The sequence below is a fragment of the Myxine glutinosa genome, chromosome 5 (assembly GCF_964187855.1).
Source record: "Myxine glutinosa chromosome 5, kmMyxGlut1.1, whole genome shotgun sequence".
Lineage (NCBI taxonomy): Eukaryota > Metazoa > Chordata > Myxini > Myxiniformes > Myxinidae > Myxine > Myxine glutinosa.
The window spans coordinates 143,339,779-143,360,741 of NC_136265.1; the positions used below are offsets into that span (position 1 = coordinate 143,339,779).

General features: G+C 43.5%; 1 protein-coding gene across 2 annotated transcripts in view; it reads left to right on the forward strand.

The window, feature by feature from the left end:
- Positions 1–20,963, forward strand: part of LOC137439678 (zinc finger CCCH domain-containing protein 7A) — a 200,935-nt gene that overhangs the window by 140,148 nt on the left and 39,824 nt on the right. For both annotated transcript variants that reach the window (XM_068135663.2, XM_068135664.2), the window contains 6 exons: positions 6,015–6,264; positions 7,042–7,200; positions 14,333–14,535; positions 14,894–14,994; positions 17,854–18,035; positions 20,868–20,944. In XM_068135663.2, the coding sequence (XP_067991764.2) occupies positions 6,015–6,264; positions 7,042–7,200; positions 14,333–14,535; positions 14,894–14,994; positions 17,854–18,035; positions 20,868–20,944 (972 nt within the window). The remainder of the gene's footprint in view (positions 1–6,014; positions 6,265–7,041; positions 7,201–14,332; positions 14,536–14,893; positions 14,995–17,853; positions 18,036–20,867; positions 20,945–20,963) is intronic.

The window sequence follows — 20,963 nt, forward strand, 5'->3', positions numbered from 1 at the left end:
ATTATGAACTAACTTTGTCCAATTATTATATGCCAGACAGAATACACTCGTGAAAGCGAAGTTTAATGTCCCCTTCGGTTATTCTTCATGTTTCTCCACAATATGTTGTCTTGGTAGCTTGAGAGTTCCTCCGATCAGGTAGGAAATGTATATTGTGACTTTCTTTGCCTTGAGCCAAAAACTTAGAGGTTGGAAGTTTTTGAGATTTGCCAAAAAAAAATTTTGCTGTGCAGATTTGGTCCAAAGGCGTATCTCTGTTTTGCAGATATCTGGTTTCGTACTTTCACTACCGGTATCAGCCTCAGCAACTTGGTGACGAAGGCTTCATCACTGTCTTTATCTGCAAATGTCACAGCCCTTCTATCAGAGCCGGACAAATCTGTCGGTGTGATCAGGGCGGTGTACAGCTCCACTGTCATCATGGAATGAGATTCTGGAATGCCGGATTGGACTTTGCAAGGATTGACATGTCTGTTTCAATAATACAATGTCGATCGGAATCCATTTAACAGTTTTGTATACCGAATCGAGGCTCGTGAAAGCGCTAACATTTACTTCACAAACAAATCAACCAGACAAACAAAATACCCAAATAGAGGGAGAGGAAGACAAGATGGGGAGAGAAGGGGAAGCACACAAACACAACATCCGAGAGCAGGGAGATGTGTGGAAGTGAGAGGGCCCGGGGGGAGGAGGCATGGGAAGGGGGGGGGGGGGGAGGGAGAAGTATAAAACACAAGGACTTCCTGGACAGAAGTTGGTATTTCAAAAAAGTGGAATTGGGGTGAAATTAGCGGGGGTAGAAAAGATCAAGGTTTTGGATGGGGGAAGATAAGAGATGGTGGTGAACAGCTGTTTTAAAGACTTGGAGGGTGGAGTGGGATTGAAGAGAGTGAGGGAGTTTGTTCCAGAGGCGGGAGAAAAGAGGAATGAAGGAGTGAAGGTGAGCAGAGAGTCTTGATTTTGGCAGTTTAACCATAAGAGGGTTGCAGGCAGATCTTGTGCGACCTGTAGGAATATTTGCAGGACAGAGCCCAGAGAGAGCTAGGGGGGCAAGGCCAGAGAGGAGTCGGTAGAAGACGGAAAGACCACCAACCTGCCTGCGGTGAGTGAGTGAGAGGCCCTTGGAGTTATCTTCATCGCGGGAGATTCCAATGATTCTGAATGCTTTGGTTTCAACAGCGTGAAGGCGAGCTAGGTGTGAGGCAGGAGCACCAGCCCAGAGGGGAGAGCAGTATTCCATTGAGCTGCGGATGAAAGCCTTGTATGTGGTGAGGAGCTCAGGAGTGCCAAGGAAGGACTTCGCACGATGGAGGATGCCCAGTCGGCGACTGGCTTTGGAGGCCAGATTTGAAATGTGCTTTTCCCAGGAAAGATCATGGCAGATCGTGAGACCCAAAAGCTTGAGTGACAGAACTTCTTGGAGAGGATTATTCAGAAAGTGGATGGGAGGGTTGTCCAGTCGGTCTTTGCGGAGAGACATCGTAAGAGTGTGAGATTTGTCAGGATTGAAAGACATGTTCCACTTGTTTGCCCAGTCTGTGATTTTGTCAAGGTCTGCAGAGAGTGAGGAGGCTGCAGACTGCCGATCTGAGGAATGAAGAATGGAGCGACAGAGAGTAGAGTCGTCAGCAAAGAGATAGAGAGGATTTTCAAGAGAGTCAGAGAGATCATTGATGAAGACCAGAAAAAGCACAGGGCCCAGAACACTGCCTTGGGGAACTCCAGCCTGAACAGGAAGAGGAGATGAGAGAAACCCATTCAGGGCCACACGTTGACTTCGACGAGAGAGGAAGTCCGCCAGCCATGCGTGGAGATTTCCATGGATACCAAAAGAGGAGAATTTGGTGAGCAGAGCGGGGTGCCAGACCGTATCGAAGGCACGTGATATGTCAAGGGAGACAGCTCTAATTTCCTGTTTGGCATTGAGGACCTCCATCCATTGTTGAGAAAGCAGAAGCAGCATGTCCAGAGTGGAGTGTCCAGGTCTGAAACCAAATTGATGATCAGAGATCAAGCCATTGGAGAAGAGGAAAGATTTCATATCTGAAGCAATGATGGATTCCATGACTTTGCTGATAATTGGGAGAAGGCTGATTGGTCTGTAGTTGCTGGGATCTGTTTTTGCACCTTTTTTGTGCAAAGCGGTGATGTTGGCAGATTTCCAAGCAGATGGAAGATGACCTTGAGCAAAAGAGAGGGTGAAGAGAACAGAGAGAGGGAGTGAAAGAGCGGAAGAACATGATTTTAGGACCCGTGGGCTGATGCCGTCAGGTCCAGTTGCAGAATCCGAGTCGAGGGTTGACAGAAACTTTTCCACCTTGTCAGGAGGAAAGGACACAGAGTCCAGGAGCAGCTGAGTACGACTGGGTACGGTGGGTACAGAGAGGGATGGGTTTGGTACACAAGATTTAGAGGCAAACACAGAGTTGAGGCATTCAGCTTTTTCACGTGCGGAATCAGCCGTGTGGCCATTTGAGGTGAGGGAGGGGATGGAGGGGGAACAAACACCAGAAACGGATTTGACCAGACGCCACCAGGATTTGGAAGAGGGAGACAGATAAGAGAGTTCGGTCCTGAGAACGGAGAGATATTGTTTCCTGGCTCTCCTGAGGGTGGACACACACTTGTTTCGGGCTTTGTGAAAGGAAATGAGATTTCCTTCCGTTGGATTTGCTTTCCAGGAGACGAAAGCAAGTTGTTTCTGGGCAATAGCCTCACCACAAGATTCCGTGTACCATGGACGGGAGGAAGGGTATGACAACTGAAGACGAGATGGGATAAATCTGTGCATGAGAGAGAGCAATTTACTTTGGAAGAATTCCCAGGATGAGTTGATGTCAGAGGCAGTAGAGATGCGAGACCAGTCCAGATGATTGATGGCTGCTTGAAGACCGTGCCAGTTGGCCTGAGTGAAATGCCAGACTCGTCGACGCTGAGGAGGCTCTCTGAGAATGGTCAGAGAGATGTCCACTTTAACAAGCACATGATCAGAAGAGCCGATTGGAGCAGAAGAAGAGCAGCAGACATTTTCAGGGAAGTTAGTCATAACCAAGTCCAGAAGAGAAGATGCTCCGTTGACTGAGATCTGGGTTGGGAAATTGACAGATTGTGTCAGTCCCAGTGAGTCACAGAAGTCCTTTGCTGAAGAGCCATGGCTGGTGAGAGAGGTACCCACCCCCAGCCAACTGGCATGGTGACAGTTGAAATCACCACATATGAGGAAGAGAGAGTTGGGATGGGTAGATAGAAGTTGGTCCATATTATCAGACAGCGAGATGTAGATGGAGTCATCACTGTTTGGTGGACGGTACAACACACATATGAACAAAAGGTGGGAGCGAAGGGGAAGCCGTAGCCAAAGGTATTCCTGGGGGTGAGGTGGAGAGAGGGCAGTGCAGGGCGAGTGAGGAAGAGAGTTTTTTATAAAGATAGCAACCCCACCTCCAGGACGAGGCTCAGGTCTATCATACCGGAGGAGGGAGTAACCTGGGAAAGATACCAAGGAATCAGAGACATCATGAAGGAGGAAAGTTTCTGTTAAGCAGATCACGTCTGGTTTGTCAGAAGCAACCTGTATGGAGAGATCAGTTAAGTTTGAGCGAAGACCCCGGATGTTTGAGGTCTATACTGTTAAGGAAGAGGAAGGGGGAGCATCGGATACAGAACAGGGGGGGAGGGGGGGAGCGGTCGGGTAAGATGTGGAAGAGGAGGAAGAGGTAGGGAGAGCTGTTGAAGGTGTGTCAGAGATTACAGAATAGCTTGGAGAAAGGGAAGAAAGGGGCAGACAAAAGGTTTGATGGTGATTGGGTGAGGCGCAGTGAGGTGTTATTTGAGGAGGGGGAAGAGTGAGGCAGAAGGTTGAGGGAGAAAAAGGTGAAAGTTGGAAGGGGGAAGAAGCGGGGAGGCCGCTTTGAGGAGGAGGGGTGAGAGGGGAGTCTAGGAGGGGAGGAGTGAGGGAGAGTCTCGGAGGGGAGGGGTGTGGGGGGAGTTTAGGAGGGAAGGGGCAGGGGGGGAGATTTGAAAGGGATGGATGATGGGGAAGATTTGGGGGGGAGGGGCAAGGGGGAAGATTTGAAAGAGATGGGTGATGGGGAAGATTTGGAGGGAAGGGGTGAGATTGGATTTTGAAAAGTGTACGATTAATGGGAAACGAACATTTATTGCAAAAGGAGTTTCTTGAGACATTCGAGTCAAAAATATATTTGAGGACGCTGAAGGATGGGTGGAGTCCTGGAGAGTTTAGGGAATGAATGAAAGATGCACTGTAAGAGATGGAATTTTTTTTGGAATGAATAGATTTGGTGAGCAAGTCGAAAGCATCCTTTTATAGAAGAAGAAGAAAAAGGTGTTATAGAATATGACAAAATAAAGTTCTTCAGGGGACAGATGAAACATTTTTTAACAACGTGATCACGTGATCATGAACAACATGGTCGAAGAACGAACGAACAAATAAGAACGAACAAACGGATAAGAACAGAGAAGGAAAATATTTTTTTGGGGGGGTTTTTTTTTGAGATTTTAAAACAAGGAAGTATGGGGTGAAAAGACCGTGAAAACAGAGACCGAAAGTAAATTGCAGCGCGATCGAAGAACCGCTGAGACAAAAAAAAAGCCTCAAGCCAAGGGCTGACACGGTAGCCTACTAGTACTACACCAGGCCTCAGAATACACGATACGAAAAAAACGACGATTCTGTACACAGGTATGAAAAACCAACACCGAGAAACCTATTAAAGTCACCTCAATAGGTACATACACAAGATTTTGACAGATGCAGATTCGACAAATTTTAAAAAGGTAAGTTAAACTTCAGTCATTCAAACTCCTAGGTATCACTATCAGACATGATCTTTCTTGGGCAAATCACATTTCAACATTGGCCTCCAAAGCCAGCTGCCGACTGAGCATCCTCCGTCGTTCAAAGTCCTTCCTTGGCACACCTGAACTCCTATCCACCTACAATACAGAAAGATCATCCAGAAAGATCATCATGTTTTCGCTCTTTCACGAGCCTCGATTCAGTATACAAAAAAAAAAAAAATACCTTCAGCCGCAGCCTGATGGAGTACTGCTCTCCCCTTTGGGCTGGCTCCCCTGCCTCACATCTTGCTCAGCTTGACCCTTTGGGAATCAAGGCCTTTAAGATTATTGGAATCTCCCACGATGAAACTGCTTCTATGGGCTTATCACTTCGCCATCGCAGACAGGCCGATGGTCTCTCTATCTTCTACCGCCTCCTTTCTGGTCTTGCATTCTCTGCTATTTTCCTCTTCTGGTAAAATTACCGAAATTCAGCATCACTGCTCACCTCCACTCTTTTGTTTCTCTTTTTTCCTGCCTATGGAATCAACTGCCACATCTTCTTCAATGTCATCCTTCCCTCCAGGTCTTCAAGACAGCTGTTCACTGCCATCTCAGATCGTGCCCTATCCAAAACCATGATCTTTTCTACCCTCTAATCCCACACAAATCCCTCCACCTTCTAATTTTCCAGTTTTTCCTCCTTGGAATTTCCTTCTCCATGCATGTGTGTTTTGAATCCTGTTTTTTTTTGTTACATCCTGATCTGTCCTGTGTACTAGCTCTTTCAAGAGCACTTGTTATTTAAACTTTTTACTCCCAACTCCACTCAATGCCTATCTTTGTGCAGTGGACACAATGCAGACTGGGTGATGTTTAAATTTCTCCAACAAAGCAAAACCATTCACATGGTTTTGGTCTCTGAACCCATTCTGCACTTTTTTTTTCCATACCCTTTAACATAATATTCAACTGAAACTTGGTACATGGCTTTATTATGACAAGTTGCAGAACAAGTTCGAGTTGAGTTTCAGGTAATTTCATCAATTTTTAAAATGTTTTTTAAAATGTTTAAAATATTCATTGGCACCTGTAGGGGACATGTATTGCAAAGCAATTCTTGCTCTTGTTTTTAATGAAGCATTTATTTTATGGCAACAAGCTATGTGATGGGTTTTTTCCCCCTTCTATTGCCTTTGCCATATCAGCCCCCAGGATCTAGGTCCTCGACACCAAAGTTGAACTGCACCACTTTGAGTGAAGGACTTGGTGCCACCGGCATTCGTGGGGGAGGGAATGCAAATGGCTGTGCACGTCCAATTGGTGGTACCAGAACAGAGCCGAGTCAATGTCAGCCTGGAGTGGTAAGCAGCAGGAATGCGGCAATTCTTTTCCAAAACCCACTGCACAAGACCCACGAATTCAGGCAGGCTTGCATGGAGTGCTTCGTAAAGTCCGGTGAGCCATTGTGTCATATCTTTTTATTTCTTGATCTTTGGTTTATTTATTTATTAGAAGTGGAAAATTGCTTCCAATTCCTTATATAATGATGCTGGATACAAAGAAGTGGGCATGGAGAGCCAGTTGTGGGGTAGGGAGGGGATGTAATAACTAAGCTCTGCTTGAAATCTCACTCAGATAGATATCAGCCCCTTTCACACTCGCAATTGTCAGAAAGGCCTCAACTGCTGTTGTGCAGGGTTATATTCACTTTGGGGTAACAGACCGTAGCCCTTGCCCAACATGTTCAAGTGTGAAAGCTTTTCTCATCTCCAAGATGATAGTAAAAGCATATTTCTTAACTACAAAAACCACCTCCCATGCCCACAAGCTTTTGCTACGTGGCTTCAGATCAACTGTAACCAGCAAGATGCTTAAAATGCAATCGCAACCTCACTGCTGCCACATCTATAATGATCGATCCTGCAACAGCAGAACTCTCCACTGTTTACACCAAACAGCAAACACCCGCTTTAGGCAGAAAGCCATAAGCAGGGTGTGAGCTAGAGAAGTCAGCCTGTAATACTACTGATTTACTGGGTGTGAGTTTTGTTGATCCATTTCACCTTTTGGTTTGTGTACGAAAATGCATCAAAATGTATCAAACCCTTAAAGTGCATTTCACCACAAGGTTGACATTATATTGAAACTGTCGGACAAGTTGTGCCAGCTGCATGTTGTTACCTTTATGATTGTGACAGCGATAAACCAATTATCCGCAATCCTCCAAACCAGGACCTGGGCCATTGGAGTACAAACTTAAAGTAGAAGAGGATCACCAGTGCAGAAAGGACCTGCTGCTGGGGCGATTGCTAAGCAACGAGGATCCTGGTTGGAGGAAGATTAGACCTCGTGCCATGAAGGGTTACACGGGACAATATGTGTTGTGCAAAGGTGGGGGAATGGTTGTGTTGTCATGTCCGAGCATGTTTCTTATGTACTCATTCACTTAAGGTTCTTGTTTTTTTAATGGGTCTATGACATTTTCATATTGATATTTGGCTTTTAATATGTTGCACAAATGAGCAGGAATCTCAACTGTGATTTCATTCAACAACTTCCTTCATTAACTGTGGGCATATTACCTGTGCCATAGGTAACATCGGCATTGCTGGCATATTACCAGTGCTATAGGTAACCGGCATATTACAGATGCATAGGTTGGGGTGGAGGTGTTTGAGAGGTAAATTGGGAAAATACTTTTGAGAAAAGGAAGAAAGGGGAGCATGGTGGGGGTGGTGGGAAGGAGGAGGGAGAATAAAGAAAGGAGGTTGAGTGAGAGTAGGTAGGAGTATAAAGGCCACCGCAAACTAGCCAATGCGACGCCCAATCTTTCACAATCTTGTTTTGTCTGAGACTGCCGCACACTTCATGACTGTTGATGGCACTATTTCGCAAAACAAAATGGCCATGAAGAAGAAATGCAGGGAGAGGCACTGTTCCCTCATGCACGTTGCCGCTGCATTAAGTTCACATTCCCGCTTCTTCTTTAATCTCACAAAGATGTGCTTTTAAAACGAGCATCTTTGTTATTAAACGGACACAAATTTTAGTTTGAAGTAAATCTACAAGGTGTTCCAGAAAGACGCGGACAACTTTGGTTGTAAATATATTTAGAACCACAAATGATACAATGATACTATTTGGTTCATATGATACAGAAAATCATAAACGTTTGTGCACACCATTAATACACTTTAATGTGAGCTTTGTTTGTCACGCGCAGGACATCAAGTTGGTATACAAGTTATTACCATGTTCAGCTCAGCATGTTTACATTCACCAGTGTGCATGCAGCTGTGATCCGAGAATGAAGATCCTGCAGGTTTGCCACGTGGGTGGTGTAGACAACATCTTTGACAACCCCCCACAGAAAAAGATCAAGGGGGGTTATGTCTGGTGATTGTGGGGGCCAGGAGGTTGGTCTGTCTAGGCCAATCCAGCGACCTGGAAATTTTTCATTCATGACGGCTCAAACGACAAAGGCCCAATGAGGGGTGGGGGGGCACCTTCCTGTTGAAAAATTATATTGGGTTGCAGGTCTTCAATCTGTGGGGATTAAGTCAAATCCTTCCAACATGATCATGTAAATTGTTGAGCTCACTGTATTCTCCGCAAAGAAACTCAGACCCACCAAGCGGTCATGGAGAAGGCCAGACCACACATTGACCTTTGGACTGCCACATATGTCTTCAATGACTACGTGGGAGTTTTCAGAGCACCAGATCCTCACATTGTGCCGGTTGACCTTCCCCGATCCATAAAAGGAAGCTTTTTCTGTAAACATGACCTTTTTCAGGTAATCTTGTGCCATCCTCTATTAACTGAGCATTTCCAAGGCAAATGCCTTGCGTTTGGGTCCGTCATTTGGTTTGAGTTCCTGTAGAATCTGCACCTTATACACATAAAGCTTCGGTCTTTGATGCAAAATCCTGTATACAGGGGTGGTTGGTAGTCCCAGCTCTCTGGATGTGAGACGGATTGATTTTTCTGGACTTTGTTGAAATGATTCACACACTCTTTCAACGTCTGCTGCACTTGCGCTTGGTTCACTCATACGTTTCTGGTTCTGACAACTTCTAGTCTCCTTAAACCATTTGTACCACTCTCTAATCCTACTCCGTGATGGCAGATTCCTTCCATACCTTGCAAGGAAATTATGCTGAACTTGTGTGTTGGATCTCCTCTCGCTGAACCATTTGACACACTGAGCTTTCTCCTGTAGAGTCGCCATTTTCTTTTTTTTTAAACCACCAGACCTGAAAATAAAGAAAGCTGTGAGTTTCTGTATCATATAAAACAAAGGGCATTGTTGTATCATTTGTGGTACTAAATATATTAATCAAAGTTGTCCAGGCATTTTTGGAACACCCTGTATTATTAGCTTTCCAACCAAGTAAATCGATTATTAGCTTTCAAATGATACCATTTTTATAATTACACAACAGCAGGAACTAGTATTTGGCAAACTCTCTTTAATGAGGTAGTGGAGCGTGCAAATGGGTGGATAGCGAGACAAACATGACGTTCAGGGGCATGTTCTCAGCTGCAGAACAAATCGAAATAACTTTGCATTTTTAGCCACATGTAATCAGGACTGCAATCAAGCAACAAGCTTTGACTAAACACACACATTATATGTCAATGTAATTTGAAGGCAGAGATTTCATCATTAAAGTTTTTATAACACAATGTACATAGAATTGCAGTATTTTATTATTTCTGAAGGTTTGCAAAATACTTTGAAAGAAACACAGGTCAGGCCTAGGCTTCTACATTAATCTTTCATAATACCTTTTTGATTTTCGAAGGTCACATGAACTACAACTTTTTTTAAACAACATCTAAAATGAGAAAGCCAAGTACAGATACATTCAAAGTACACCGCCCCCATGCCAAATAAATAAATAAATAACATTCTCCAGCGTGCAGCATTGCCGTGGCATTACCGCCATGCAGCACATAGAGACGGTATTGGGAGGGAGAGAGCTCTACAATAATTGATTGATTAATTGTGTAATTACGAGGGCCAGTCAATAAGTAACCTTAAAATGGCGATATAAATTGGAGAATGTAATGTGGAGACAACATATGTAATATCTATGGGTAAGAGTCATGTTTTGCCTGTTTTAAATCTGGCAACATTGAGCATATGACGTCAGTAGAGCAGTTCCAAGATGGCGGCTCCCTTAGAAGCATGCACCATGGAGGAGCAACGTTCTGTCATCTGTTTCTTGGGAAGTGAGGGTGTGAATCCCAGTGAAATCCATCGCAGAATGAAGATGCAATATGGTGACGCATGTTTATCGCTGCAGCAGGTGTACGACTGGGACAGGAAGTTTAAAAATGGTGTTCCCAGTGTGGCAGACGCTGCTCGCTCGGGCCAGCTTCACACAGCCAACACACCAGAATGCTTGCAGGAGTTGAGCGTGTGCTAAAGGAAAACCGTCGCATTAAGCTGGATGAAGTGGTCTCCGAATTGAACATTAGCCATGGTTCAGCACACCATATCATTCACAACGTGCTGGGGTTCCACAAAGTGTCTGCAAGGTGGGTGTCTCACCAACTCACACCTGAACTGAAATAACAGCGAGTGGATGCATGTGAAGAACTTCTGCAACGTTACGAAACAGAAGGCGACGCTTTCTTACAGCTCGTAGTGACTGGGGATGAAAGCTGGGTCCACTACTTTCAGCAAGAAATGAAGAGGGCAAGCAAAGAGTGGCGCCATTCAACTTCACCAAAGCCCAAAAAATTCTGCACACAGCCATCCGCTGGAAAAGTGAAGTTGACACTCTTCTGGGATAGCAGAGGCCCACTTGTAGAACATTACATGCCCAGAGGGACCACAGTCACCAGCAACCTCCTTAAAAAATCATCTGAAACCAGCAATCAGATCAAAACGTCGTGGACTACTCACTACAGGTGTTTTGCTGCAGCATGACAATGCTCGGCCCCATACTGCCTGCGCACTGCGCTACAGCTGCAACAATCGAGGACCTGCATTTTGAGTGTCTTCCTCATCCACCCTACTCACCAGACCTCACCCTTTGGATTACCACATATTTTGGCCACTTAAAGAGGTGCTTGGTGGAACCACTTTCTGAACCAACGAAGAGGTCCAAGAGGCGGTGCACGAATGGCTACACAAGCAGCCAAAATGTATTTTTTTCTTGTGGAATCCACGCCTTAGTAAAGCACTGGAAAAAATGCATTGAACGCAATGGAGATTATGTTGAAAAATAACACAGTTGTTTCACACGTACATGCAATAGACAAGTTGTGAAAAATATTTTAAGGTTACTTATTGACTGCCCCTCGTAAAATCAAGAAATTGTAATCGTAAAATAATTTCTTAATCAAATGGCTAATAGCATACCTCAATCACCAGTGCTTCATCTGAAGCAGTAACTTTTTGAAAACTAATTACATAGAATTAAATAATTAATTGATTAATTGATTAATCAATAAAAAATTAATCGATTAATTGATTAATTTAAAAATCAAAAATATCCTTGAAAGCCACATCACTTGGTCACTGTCATGTCCGAATATCAGCTTCCTCGCTCCAAAGGTGCCTGAGATATTGCCCAGATGAGAAAGGAAATAAATAAGTGATTAATAACGAAAATAAATAAATAATAATCGTAAAATAATTAAATTATTAATCAATTGGCTAATACAATACCTAAACCACCACCGTTTCATCCGAATCTGTGACTTAAAAAAAAAATCATTAATCAAATAATTAATCGATTAATTTATTAATCAATAAATCAAAAATACACTTTACAGCCAAATCACTTGGTCATTTTCTTGTCTAAATATCAGCTTCCTAACTGAAAAGGTGCCTGAAATATGGCCGAAATGAGAAAGAAAATAAATAAGTGATTAATAAATCGATAATAATTAACTAATTAATCAATTAATTGATTAATCAAAAAACAAAATGTACCTTTTTTGCCAAAGCACTTGCTCACTATTGTGCCGAAATTTCAGCTTCCTAGCTCAAAGGAAAGGAGATATCGCCCTGATAAACAAACAAACAAACAAACAAGAAATATGTTGTGCATAGCACGATACTTGCGAAATCCCTAATATAAGTTGTTGGCCTATGATGACCTCAAAAATACTTGGTGGTTGAATTCAGTGACCTGGTATGCTTAATCACTACTCACAATAAGTTAGGGATATTGTGGGAGTGAGTTTTTTTTTTTATGGGGGTTAGGGTTAGGTTATTGAAATCAACAATGCTGTGTTTTGTCACACTCATTAATAACCATAGAATTAGGACCAACAACTTTTTTCAACATAATTAATACACAAAATCAACCACACCGAAGCACCTGCCAATATCCCTAACTTATTGTGAGTAGTGTAATTGAATGAAAATTGAGTATTTTAGAAACTTGGCCAATTGACCTTTTGGCCTATGTTGACCTCAAAATACATAGTGGTTGAATTCAGTGACCATATATGCAAATCCTCTTAAAATTCAAGTCAATCGGATGAAAATTGAGGACTTTTGAAATTTGGCCTATATTGACCTAAATATAATTGGTGATTGAATTCAATGACCATATATGCAATCCTCTTAAAATTTCAAGTCAATCGGATGAAAATTGAGGCTTTTAGAAATATGACAAAGTTGGTGACCTTTGGCCTATGTTGACCTATTGACGTTTTGACCCCAAAAACAATAGGCTTCTTACTTATGACCAACTCTACCATTTGTTGAAGTTTCGCGAAGATCGGTTGAAAATTGTGACCTGTAGGCGCCTGACAGACAGGCAAACAGACAGAATAATGCACAAGACCAACCAATATACTTGAAAATCTTCGATTTTCGCAAGTAACAAGAAAGAAACCAGAGTGAAAACTGGGTACTCCCTTTCAGCGCACGTCATCAACGGGCCAGCCTTACAGCGATGACGTCATGCAGCTCCTGGATATTAAATAGGAAAGGAGCGGTGTACAATTACTTTTCAATACAAGCCCCTACCGATGTGATGTTTTCTAATCCAAAAAGGGCATAACTGTGCTTTTTTTTTTGCTTTTTTTTTGTTGTTGTTTTTTGTTTTTGTATACAGAATCGAGGCTCGTGAAAGAGCTAACATTTATCACACAAACAAATCAAACAGACAAACAAACAAAGTATATAAAAAGGGGAGTGGTAGACAAGATGGGGAGAGAAGGGGAAGCACATAAACACAACATTTGAGAGGAGGGACATCGGGAATGTGTGGGAGGGAGAGGGCTTGGGGGGAGGTGGCGTGGGAAGGGTGGGGGATGGGAGAAGTTTAAACACAAGGACTTCTAGGAAAGAAGTTGGTATTTCAAAAAAGTGGATTTGGGGTGAAATTTGCGGGGATAGAAAAGATCAAGGTTTTGGATGGGGGAAGATAAGAGATGGTGGTGAACAGCTGTTTTAAAGACCTGGAGGGAGGAGTGGGATTGAAGAGAGTGAGGGAGTTTGTTCCAGAAGCGGGATAAAAGAGGAATGAAGGAGTGAAGGTGAGCAGAGAGTCTTCATTTTGGCAGTTTAACCATAAGAGGGTTGCAGGCAGATCTTGTGCGACCTGTAGGAATATTTGGGGGACAGAGCCCAGAGAGAGCTGGAGGAGCAGGGCCGGAGAGGAGTCGGTAGAAGACAGAAAGACCACCAACCTGCCTGCGGTGAGTAAGTGAAAGGCCCTCGGAGGTAGCTTCATCGCGGGAGATTCCAATGATTCTGAACGCTTTGGTTTCAACAGCGTGAAGACGAGTTAGTTGTGAGGCAGGAGCACCAGCCCAGAGGGGAGAGCAGTATTCCATTGAGAATAACGGAGGCATAAAAGAAATTGATGAAATGCCCTAAAACTCGAACTTACTCTGTAGCTTATCATAATAAAGCCATGCTCGACGTTTCTGTTGAATATGCTAGGGGTTATGGGGAAAAAAGTCTGAAAAACCATAGGTGGGACGGATGGAGAGCAACCCCATTGTCCCCTGCGGTGAAACTGGTAGGGGACTAAAAAATGTTGCAGTTGATATGACTCTACGGCCGGGAGCTACTGAAAGCTGAAGTGTAATTGGTCAATACATTGTGCCGCGTCTCGATTGTTGGAGACTGCTGCACACAACATGACGTAGCACGCTTGTTGCCGATAACTCGTCGTCGAAATTGAACATGCTCAACATTTACGATTGTCGCCGACGCAACTGAAAAACTAGTTGACGACGATCGTCAACCACCGCACATTACACGATTATCAAAAACTATTACCGACTAAACTGTCGTCAACAATGTTGTTGTGTTGCGTCAGCTGGTGTGTGGCGGCCTTATTTGGATTGGAAAATACATAATTTACGTGTACATAAAATGTGGATAACCCCTTTCCTGCAATGCATATGGCAGAATTTGATTTTTTTTTTTCTTCAAAGACGTTTTATTTTCAAGACGACATTGATCTCTTTTCAATATTTAACTTGCTCATGGAATCTTCAACCAGAATCATTTTTCTGCCATTGTCTTCTCGTGTGCCAGAGGTTGTGGCCGGACACACTTGTCGTTTTGAGGGCAACTGCTCGTTCGCGTACAGCCAGGAGGAAATAGACGTGTGGACCCTAGAGCGCAAGGGTGAATTTTGCCGTCAGACCATGTTTGAGCCAATGGACCTTTCATATAGTGAACAGACGGTCACTTCCCTGCTGCAGGAGAATGGCGGGCTCTTCATGTTTCTCTGTGAAGTATGTCGCAGTCATGGCTGCCTTTGGAATGTTCCGAATGATCCGAGCGATCGGTGTAAATAAATTTGTCAAAACGTCACAGGTTAGATTCTCATGCCTTTAAACCTTCTTGTGTCATGATCTTGTGTCTCATATTGCATATAGACAGCTACCTACAAACACCTGGATGTGCTTTTATCTTTAGTGCCATTCCTTTTAATTTCGTTCACTGCCATTATTTATTGTACCTTGCTGTACTGTGTTGCCCCTTTGGGTCAAATAATATGTTCATTGCAATTTATTTTCCATATGAAGTCAACATATCCCCTCTCCCCCCTCCCCCCCCCCGCCCCCCTCCACTTTTTTATTTACGCCGCAGGTGTGCTTCGATGCGAACCCGAGAGTCATCAGTAAACGAAACAAGGATGATGTAACATACTGCATCAATCCCAATGACAGGCATCACTTTGATGAACACAGGTAAGAAACCTTTTTCCCACCCTTCAAAGTTGTTTGTTTAGGTAATATAGTATTGCATGGATGCAGCTGCGTATTTGATTTTTTTTAAAACGTTTGATTATCTACATTGTGTTTGCCCTTCTTGCATTTTTTATATACAAAAGTCTAGCTTGTGGAAAAGCTAGAACACAGAACAGATCAGGATGCAACTTAACAAAAGGAACAACAGAAGTAGATGTGGAAATGTCACCAGCAGGACTGAGGGACAAAATAAATGGTGACGGACAACATGGGATGTGCTGGTAATAATGAAGGGTAGTGGAGAATGCAGAGGTGGATAAGATGGATACAGAAACAATATTTGGGGTGGGGGGTCAGGGGGGGTGGTGGTTTAACTGGTGCAAAAAAAGATAATGGTTTTGAATGGGTGATGATCTGAGATGGTGATGAACAACTGACCTGGAGGGAAGAATGAGATTGAGAGTGTGGAAATTGATTCCACAGGTGGAAAAAAGAGGTACAAGTGAGCGGAGGTGAGCAGGGGTTCTGCATTTAGGTAGTTTCACAAGAAGGGGGTTGATGGTGGACTGAGCGTGCGCTCTGAAGAAACCTGAGGGGTACAACGCATGGAGAAGGCAGAGTGCAAGACCAGAAAAGTGGTGGAAAAAAGACAGAGCGACTACCGACATATCTACAATGGCAAAGTGATACGCCCATAGACTAATCTTCATCGCGGAAGATTCCAATGATCTTGAAGGCCTTGGTTTCCATGGCGTCAAGCTGAGCAAGGTGCTAGACATGGCCACAAGCCCAGAAGGGTGAGCAGTACTGCTTCAATCTGCGGAAGAAAGACTTGTGGGTGCATAAGAGTTCAAGTGTGTCAAGGAAGGACTTTGTACGGCGGAGGATGCCCAGTTGGCGACTGGCTTCAGAGGCTAGCTTTGAAATGTGATTTGCTCAAGAAAAATATAAATATAAAGGGGTGCAAATTTGATTCATACAGCTGCATGAAAAAGTAAATGTATTTTATTTGCCAGATGTAGGGCGCCCCTTTATATGAAATTTTCTAGAGCATTACTTGGTTCCCCCTAAGAACACATGGGTAGACCAGCATGCACACAAGATTTTTTGAATGTCCCTTCTTTTCTATTGTTTGCCACATGGCACATACCATATAAAAGGAGCCTTTTCTATGCCCCTGGCATTTTTCCCAAGAATATGTACAGAGAGATTGTCACAACAATTGCAAAAAGACAAGAATCAATAGGGAAATATTTAAAGCAAAAGGAGGGAGAAGGAGAAGAGATAGTCAGGGGTTAAATGCTGTGGGTTGAATGTTGAATGCAGTGTTGAACAGGTGGGTCTTTAGTGATGTTTTGAATGTGGTGAGTGAGGAGGAGTCTCTGATGGTGTGAGGTAGTGAGTTCCAGAGGGTGGGAGCAGCGATGGAGAAGGCCCTGTCCCCCCAGGATCTGAATTTGGTCCGGATGGAGGGGGTCAGGAGGTTGGTACCAGCAGAGCGGAGGTTGCGGGTGGGAGTGTGTCTGGAGAGGAGGTCAGCCAGGTAGGATGGGGCCAGGTTATGGAGGGCTTTGTATGTCAAGAGGAGGATTTTGTACTGGATTCTCTGGGGGATGGGGAGCCAGTGAAGCTTGTAAAGGATGGGGGTGATGTGGTCACGGGTCCGGGAATGGGTGAGCAGACGGGCAGCGGAGCTCTGAATGTATTGGAGTTTATTGGTGATTTTTGAGGGTGAACCATAGAGGAGGCTATTGCAGTAGTCCAGACGGGAGGTGATGAAGGCGTGGATGAGGGTTTCTGCAGCCGTGGAGGAGAGGGATGAGCGGAGACGGGCAATGTTTTTCAGGTGAAAGAAGGCTGTCTTTGTGATCTGTTTAGTGTATTTGTCGAAGGAGAGGGTTTGGTCAAAGATGACGCCAAGATTCCGGATGTGAGGGGAGGTGGATACTGGGATACCGTCGATGTTGAGGGCAAAGTTATGGGTGGATTTTGTGAGCGTTTTTGGGCCAATGATGATTATTTCAGATTTATCACAGGGTTTGTTATGCATTATGTTTTCCACTCTGTCAAAGCGCCTTTGGGCTTCTTGAAAAGCGCTATACAAAATAAATGAATTATTATTATTATTATTATTATGATCTCATGTCTGATATTGAGGGCCTCCATCCATTGTTGGATGAGTGGAAGCAGCATCTCCAAGGTGGGGCGACCTGGTCTGAAACCAAATTGGTGATCTGAGATGAGGTTGTTGGAGAAAAGGAAGGATTTCATATCGACTGCGATTATGGATTGCATGACCTTGCTGATGATTGGAATCGATTTGACAGGTCTGCAGTTAAGGGGATCGTTTTTTCCACTTTATATGTAATGCAATGCTGTTGGTGGATTTACAAGCAGATGGAAGATGACCATGGGCAAACGACAAGGTGAAAAGGTCAAAGCGAGGGTGTGCAAGAGCAGCACGGCACGTTTTTAGGACAGCAGGTGATGTCATTTGGTCCAGTAGCAGATTCAGAGTCGAGGGTTGAAAGAAACTTCTCCACATCAAGTGCAAAAGACAGAGTCCATGAGCAGATGGGTGCAACCAGGTAGGGTGGGTACACAGAGCGTGGGGTTGGGGACACAAGATTTGGAAGCAATCACAGAATTGAGACATTGGCCTTCTCACGAGCTGAGTATGTTGTGGTGCCATTTGAAGAGTGGTAAAGGATGGAGGGGGATCATACTCCGGAGGCATTATACCTTCCATGAAATTTGTGTTGGCAATGATTGTTACCATTTTTTGTCTTTCTTTTTTGTCTTTCTGAGTCTTTTTCCTCTCCTCTCCCTCCTCCCCCACCTCCACTCTCGCAATTTCAGGTGCCTGGTGTACATAGCTCGCGAACCAGCCCTGAACTACACTAAAATACGGCCACTTAGATCCAAGTGTCTCTTGGACACGTGCCGCTTTGTGATGTGGTCCCAGTGCCAGAACGAAGATACCTGTAATTTTGCTCACAGTCAAATGGAACTCAGCATCTGGAAGCTGCAGCAAGAGACCAGTGAGTGATGACTCATGTCGGGACATTCTTTACATTTGTTTTGCCTGTCACATGCCCAGAGGTTGAAGCTCAATTTCCCATGCATTTTCTTTTTCACGAAGAAGCCTTACAACTGCCATCTGTAGTAACCATTATCGATTGAGCTGAACCATGAAAAACAGATGGATAATTATTATCCCTCTTCCTTTTTTCACAAGTATTTTTCATTCATCGACGGAGGCATTATGTTTTCGGGTTGTCTGTCTGTCCTGTTAGTCTGTACACGATAGCTTTCATTACTGCGATAACTTAAGAACGGCAGAAGGGATCCAAGTCAAACTTGCTACAAATATGTATGGTGATGCAAAGATGATCTGATTAGATTTCGGCATCAAGACGTCAAAGGTCAAATATCAAAGTCTGTAATAGGTTTTTCGTAACCGTGATAACTTAAGAACGGCTGATGGGAACTAAGTCAAACTTGCTACAAATATGTATGGTGATGCAAAGATGATCTGATTAGATTTCGGCATCAAGACGTCAAAGGTCAAATATCAAAGTCTGTAATAGGTTTTTCGTAACCGTGATAACTTAAGAACGGCCGATGGGAACTAAGTCAAACTTGGTGCAAATATGAATAATTATGTAAAGACAAACGGATTAGATTATGGGGTCAAGAAGGATGAGGGATGTCATGGCAGAGGGTGGGGTCATCAGCAAATAGATCAAGGGGAAGAGTCAGAGAGATAATTGATGAAGATCAGAAATAGGACTGGGCCCAGAGGTCCCGTTAGGTCAAGATTCTGTTACTGTGCTTACTTGTGAAACAGTGATGGGATTTTGACCAAACTTGGTATATTTATATATTTGGTTTATATATTTATTATATTATATATATTATATATTATATATTATATATTTTATATATTATATATATTATATATTATATAATTTATATATATTATATTATATATTATATATTTATATATTTATATACTTGGCATATTATCCCTGGTGTTGGGCTAGCGGCTAGGGTGCCGGCTTAGGATCCTAGGATCCTGGGTTCGAATCCCGGTCGATCGCTGAATTAACGCCAGGGGGGTTGACTCAGCCTGTCATCCTTCCGAGGTCGGCTAATTGAGTACCCGTTCACTGGTAATTCCCTGTTTGTCGTTGAAGGCGGCAAAAAGGGTTGGCGTCAGGAAGGGCATCCGGCCGTAAAACATTGCTTCAAAAAGGGGACCAAAAAAACAACAACTACCACGGTCCCCGAAAAGGCCAACCCCCGCTTTGCGGGGAAAAATGGCCTCTAAACGGTGGGGTTTTTTTTTTTTTTTTTTTTTTTTTTTTTGGTATATTTATATGTTATGATGCAAAAATGAACTGAATAAATTTTGCGGTCAGAGGTCACGTTAGGTAAAAATGTGATACTTGTGTAATACAGCTGAAGGGATTTAAATCAAACTTGGTACAAGTATATATAATGATGTAATAATGTGGGTGGAGGCATATCGGTCGACGTCGTTATGTCAAAGAGCGCCGTTCTAGTTATGCTTAGACCCCTGATTTCTTCAGACGTGGTTTGATATTATGGCGGTAGCTATGGCCATTTGTTCCCAAATACAGCATGTACCACGGACTCCTCCAGAACTGCTTTGATTCTAACCTAGCGGGAATTGCATGTGACCCCATTCATTTATTATTATTATTTTAATTGCTATACAAGTTTGAGGTTAATAGAAGAGAGAGGTCACTGAGGATATGAACTGAGAGTGTGACAACGGAGCAATTCTAGGACACTACAAGCAGGGATTTTAGAAACTGAAAAAGAGGAGAGAGAGAAGATCGAGGTTGCACAATTACCTTTAAGTAAAAGGGATGGATTCGGTATGGCTAATGAGGTTAGAAAAGATCACAGGTATATTGCCATGTTGTCCTTTTAGTTACCCTCCTCAAGCCCATACCTAACGGTAACCTACGTACTTTCACCCCCCTCTGGAACCACCTTTCTGATTATGCTTTATTGACCTCTTCCTTTCAGGCCTTCAAGGTTCTTTCCCACCACCACCTCAAAGTACCCCTTTCACCTGAAAACCCTTTTCTTATGCTGTGTGTTCCTGTACTGGTTTCCCATCATTTCACTTTGTCTGCTGTTCACTTCATCTCACTGTTTTACCAATACAGCCCAAATCAGTGTTCTTGTTGCGTCATTATTTCAATGGCTCGATATTCAAAAACAATTATATTTGTTTTTAAGGACGGATAATTTAAAAAAGGGGGACGGAGAATAACTTTAACAGACGTAAAACGTACTCCGCCTTCTCCTCCAATCGGAGAGCTCTCCTGTCCTGACTGGCTGTTGAGAAGGCAATGCGAAGTCACCCAGCGTAACCGTAACCCCAACCCTTGCCCATGGTCTGCTTTGGTAGCACCAGTGCTCTGTAAAGAGTATGTCCATTGATTATGAAGATGATGACGATTATAATAGCTAGGCCATTTTCTTCAATTAAAATTTCATGTCTTTATTGTACTTCACAATATGCAGCAAGTAGCTGTTGGTTTGCATCAATGCTAGGGTATGTGCCGATGCAACTGGTGCGATGCCCTTGTAGGGTAGGGCAGGAATTTCTGGAATTTGACCAGTATACCTGCGATAACTCACCTACTCTTCGTCAAAAGACACCGTGGCATCTTTAATGTCTAATGGCTAATGCTAGGAAACGGGTCCCCAGTTTAATGTCCATCCAAGGGACAGCACACCTCATAGTGCAACACCTGTCAGGACAACTTCAGTGGTTGAATTGGTGGCTTTATGATGATTGTTTTCTTTTCATTTATTTATTTATTTATTAGATATCAGCCACGAGGAGATCGGAGCAGAATCCAGGAAGCACCTGCAAGTTCAGAATCCAAAATATTTCATACATCAGGTACACACACTAACACAGA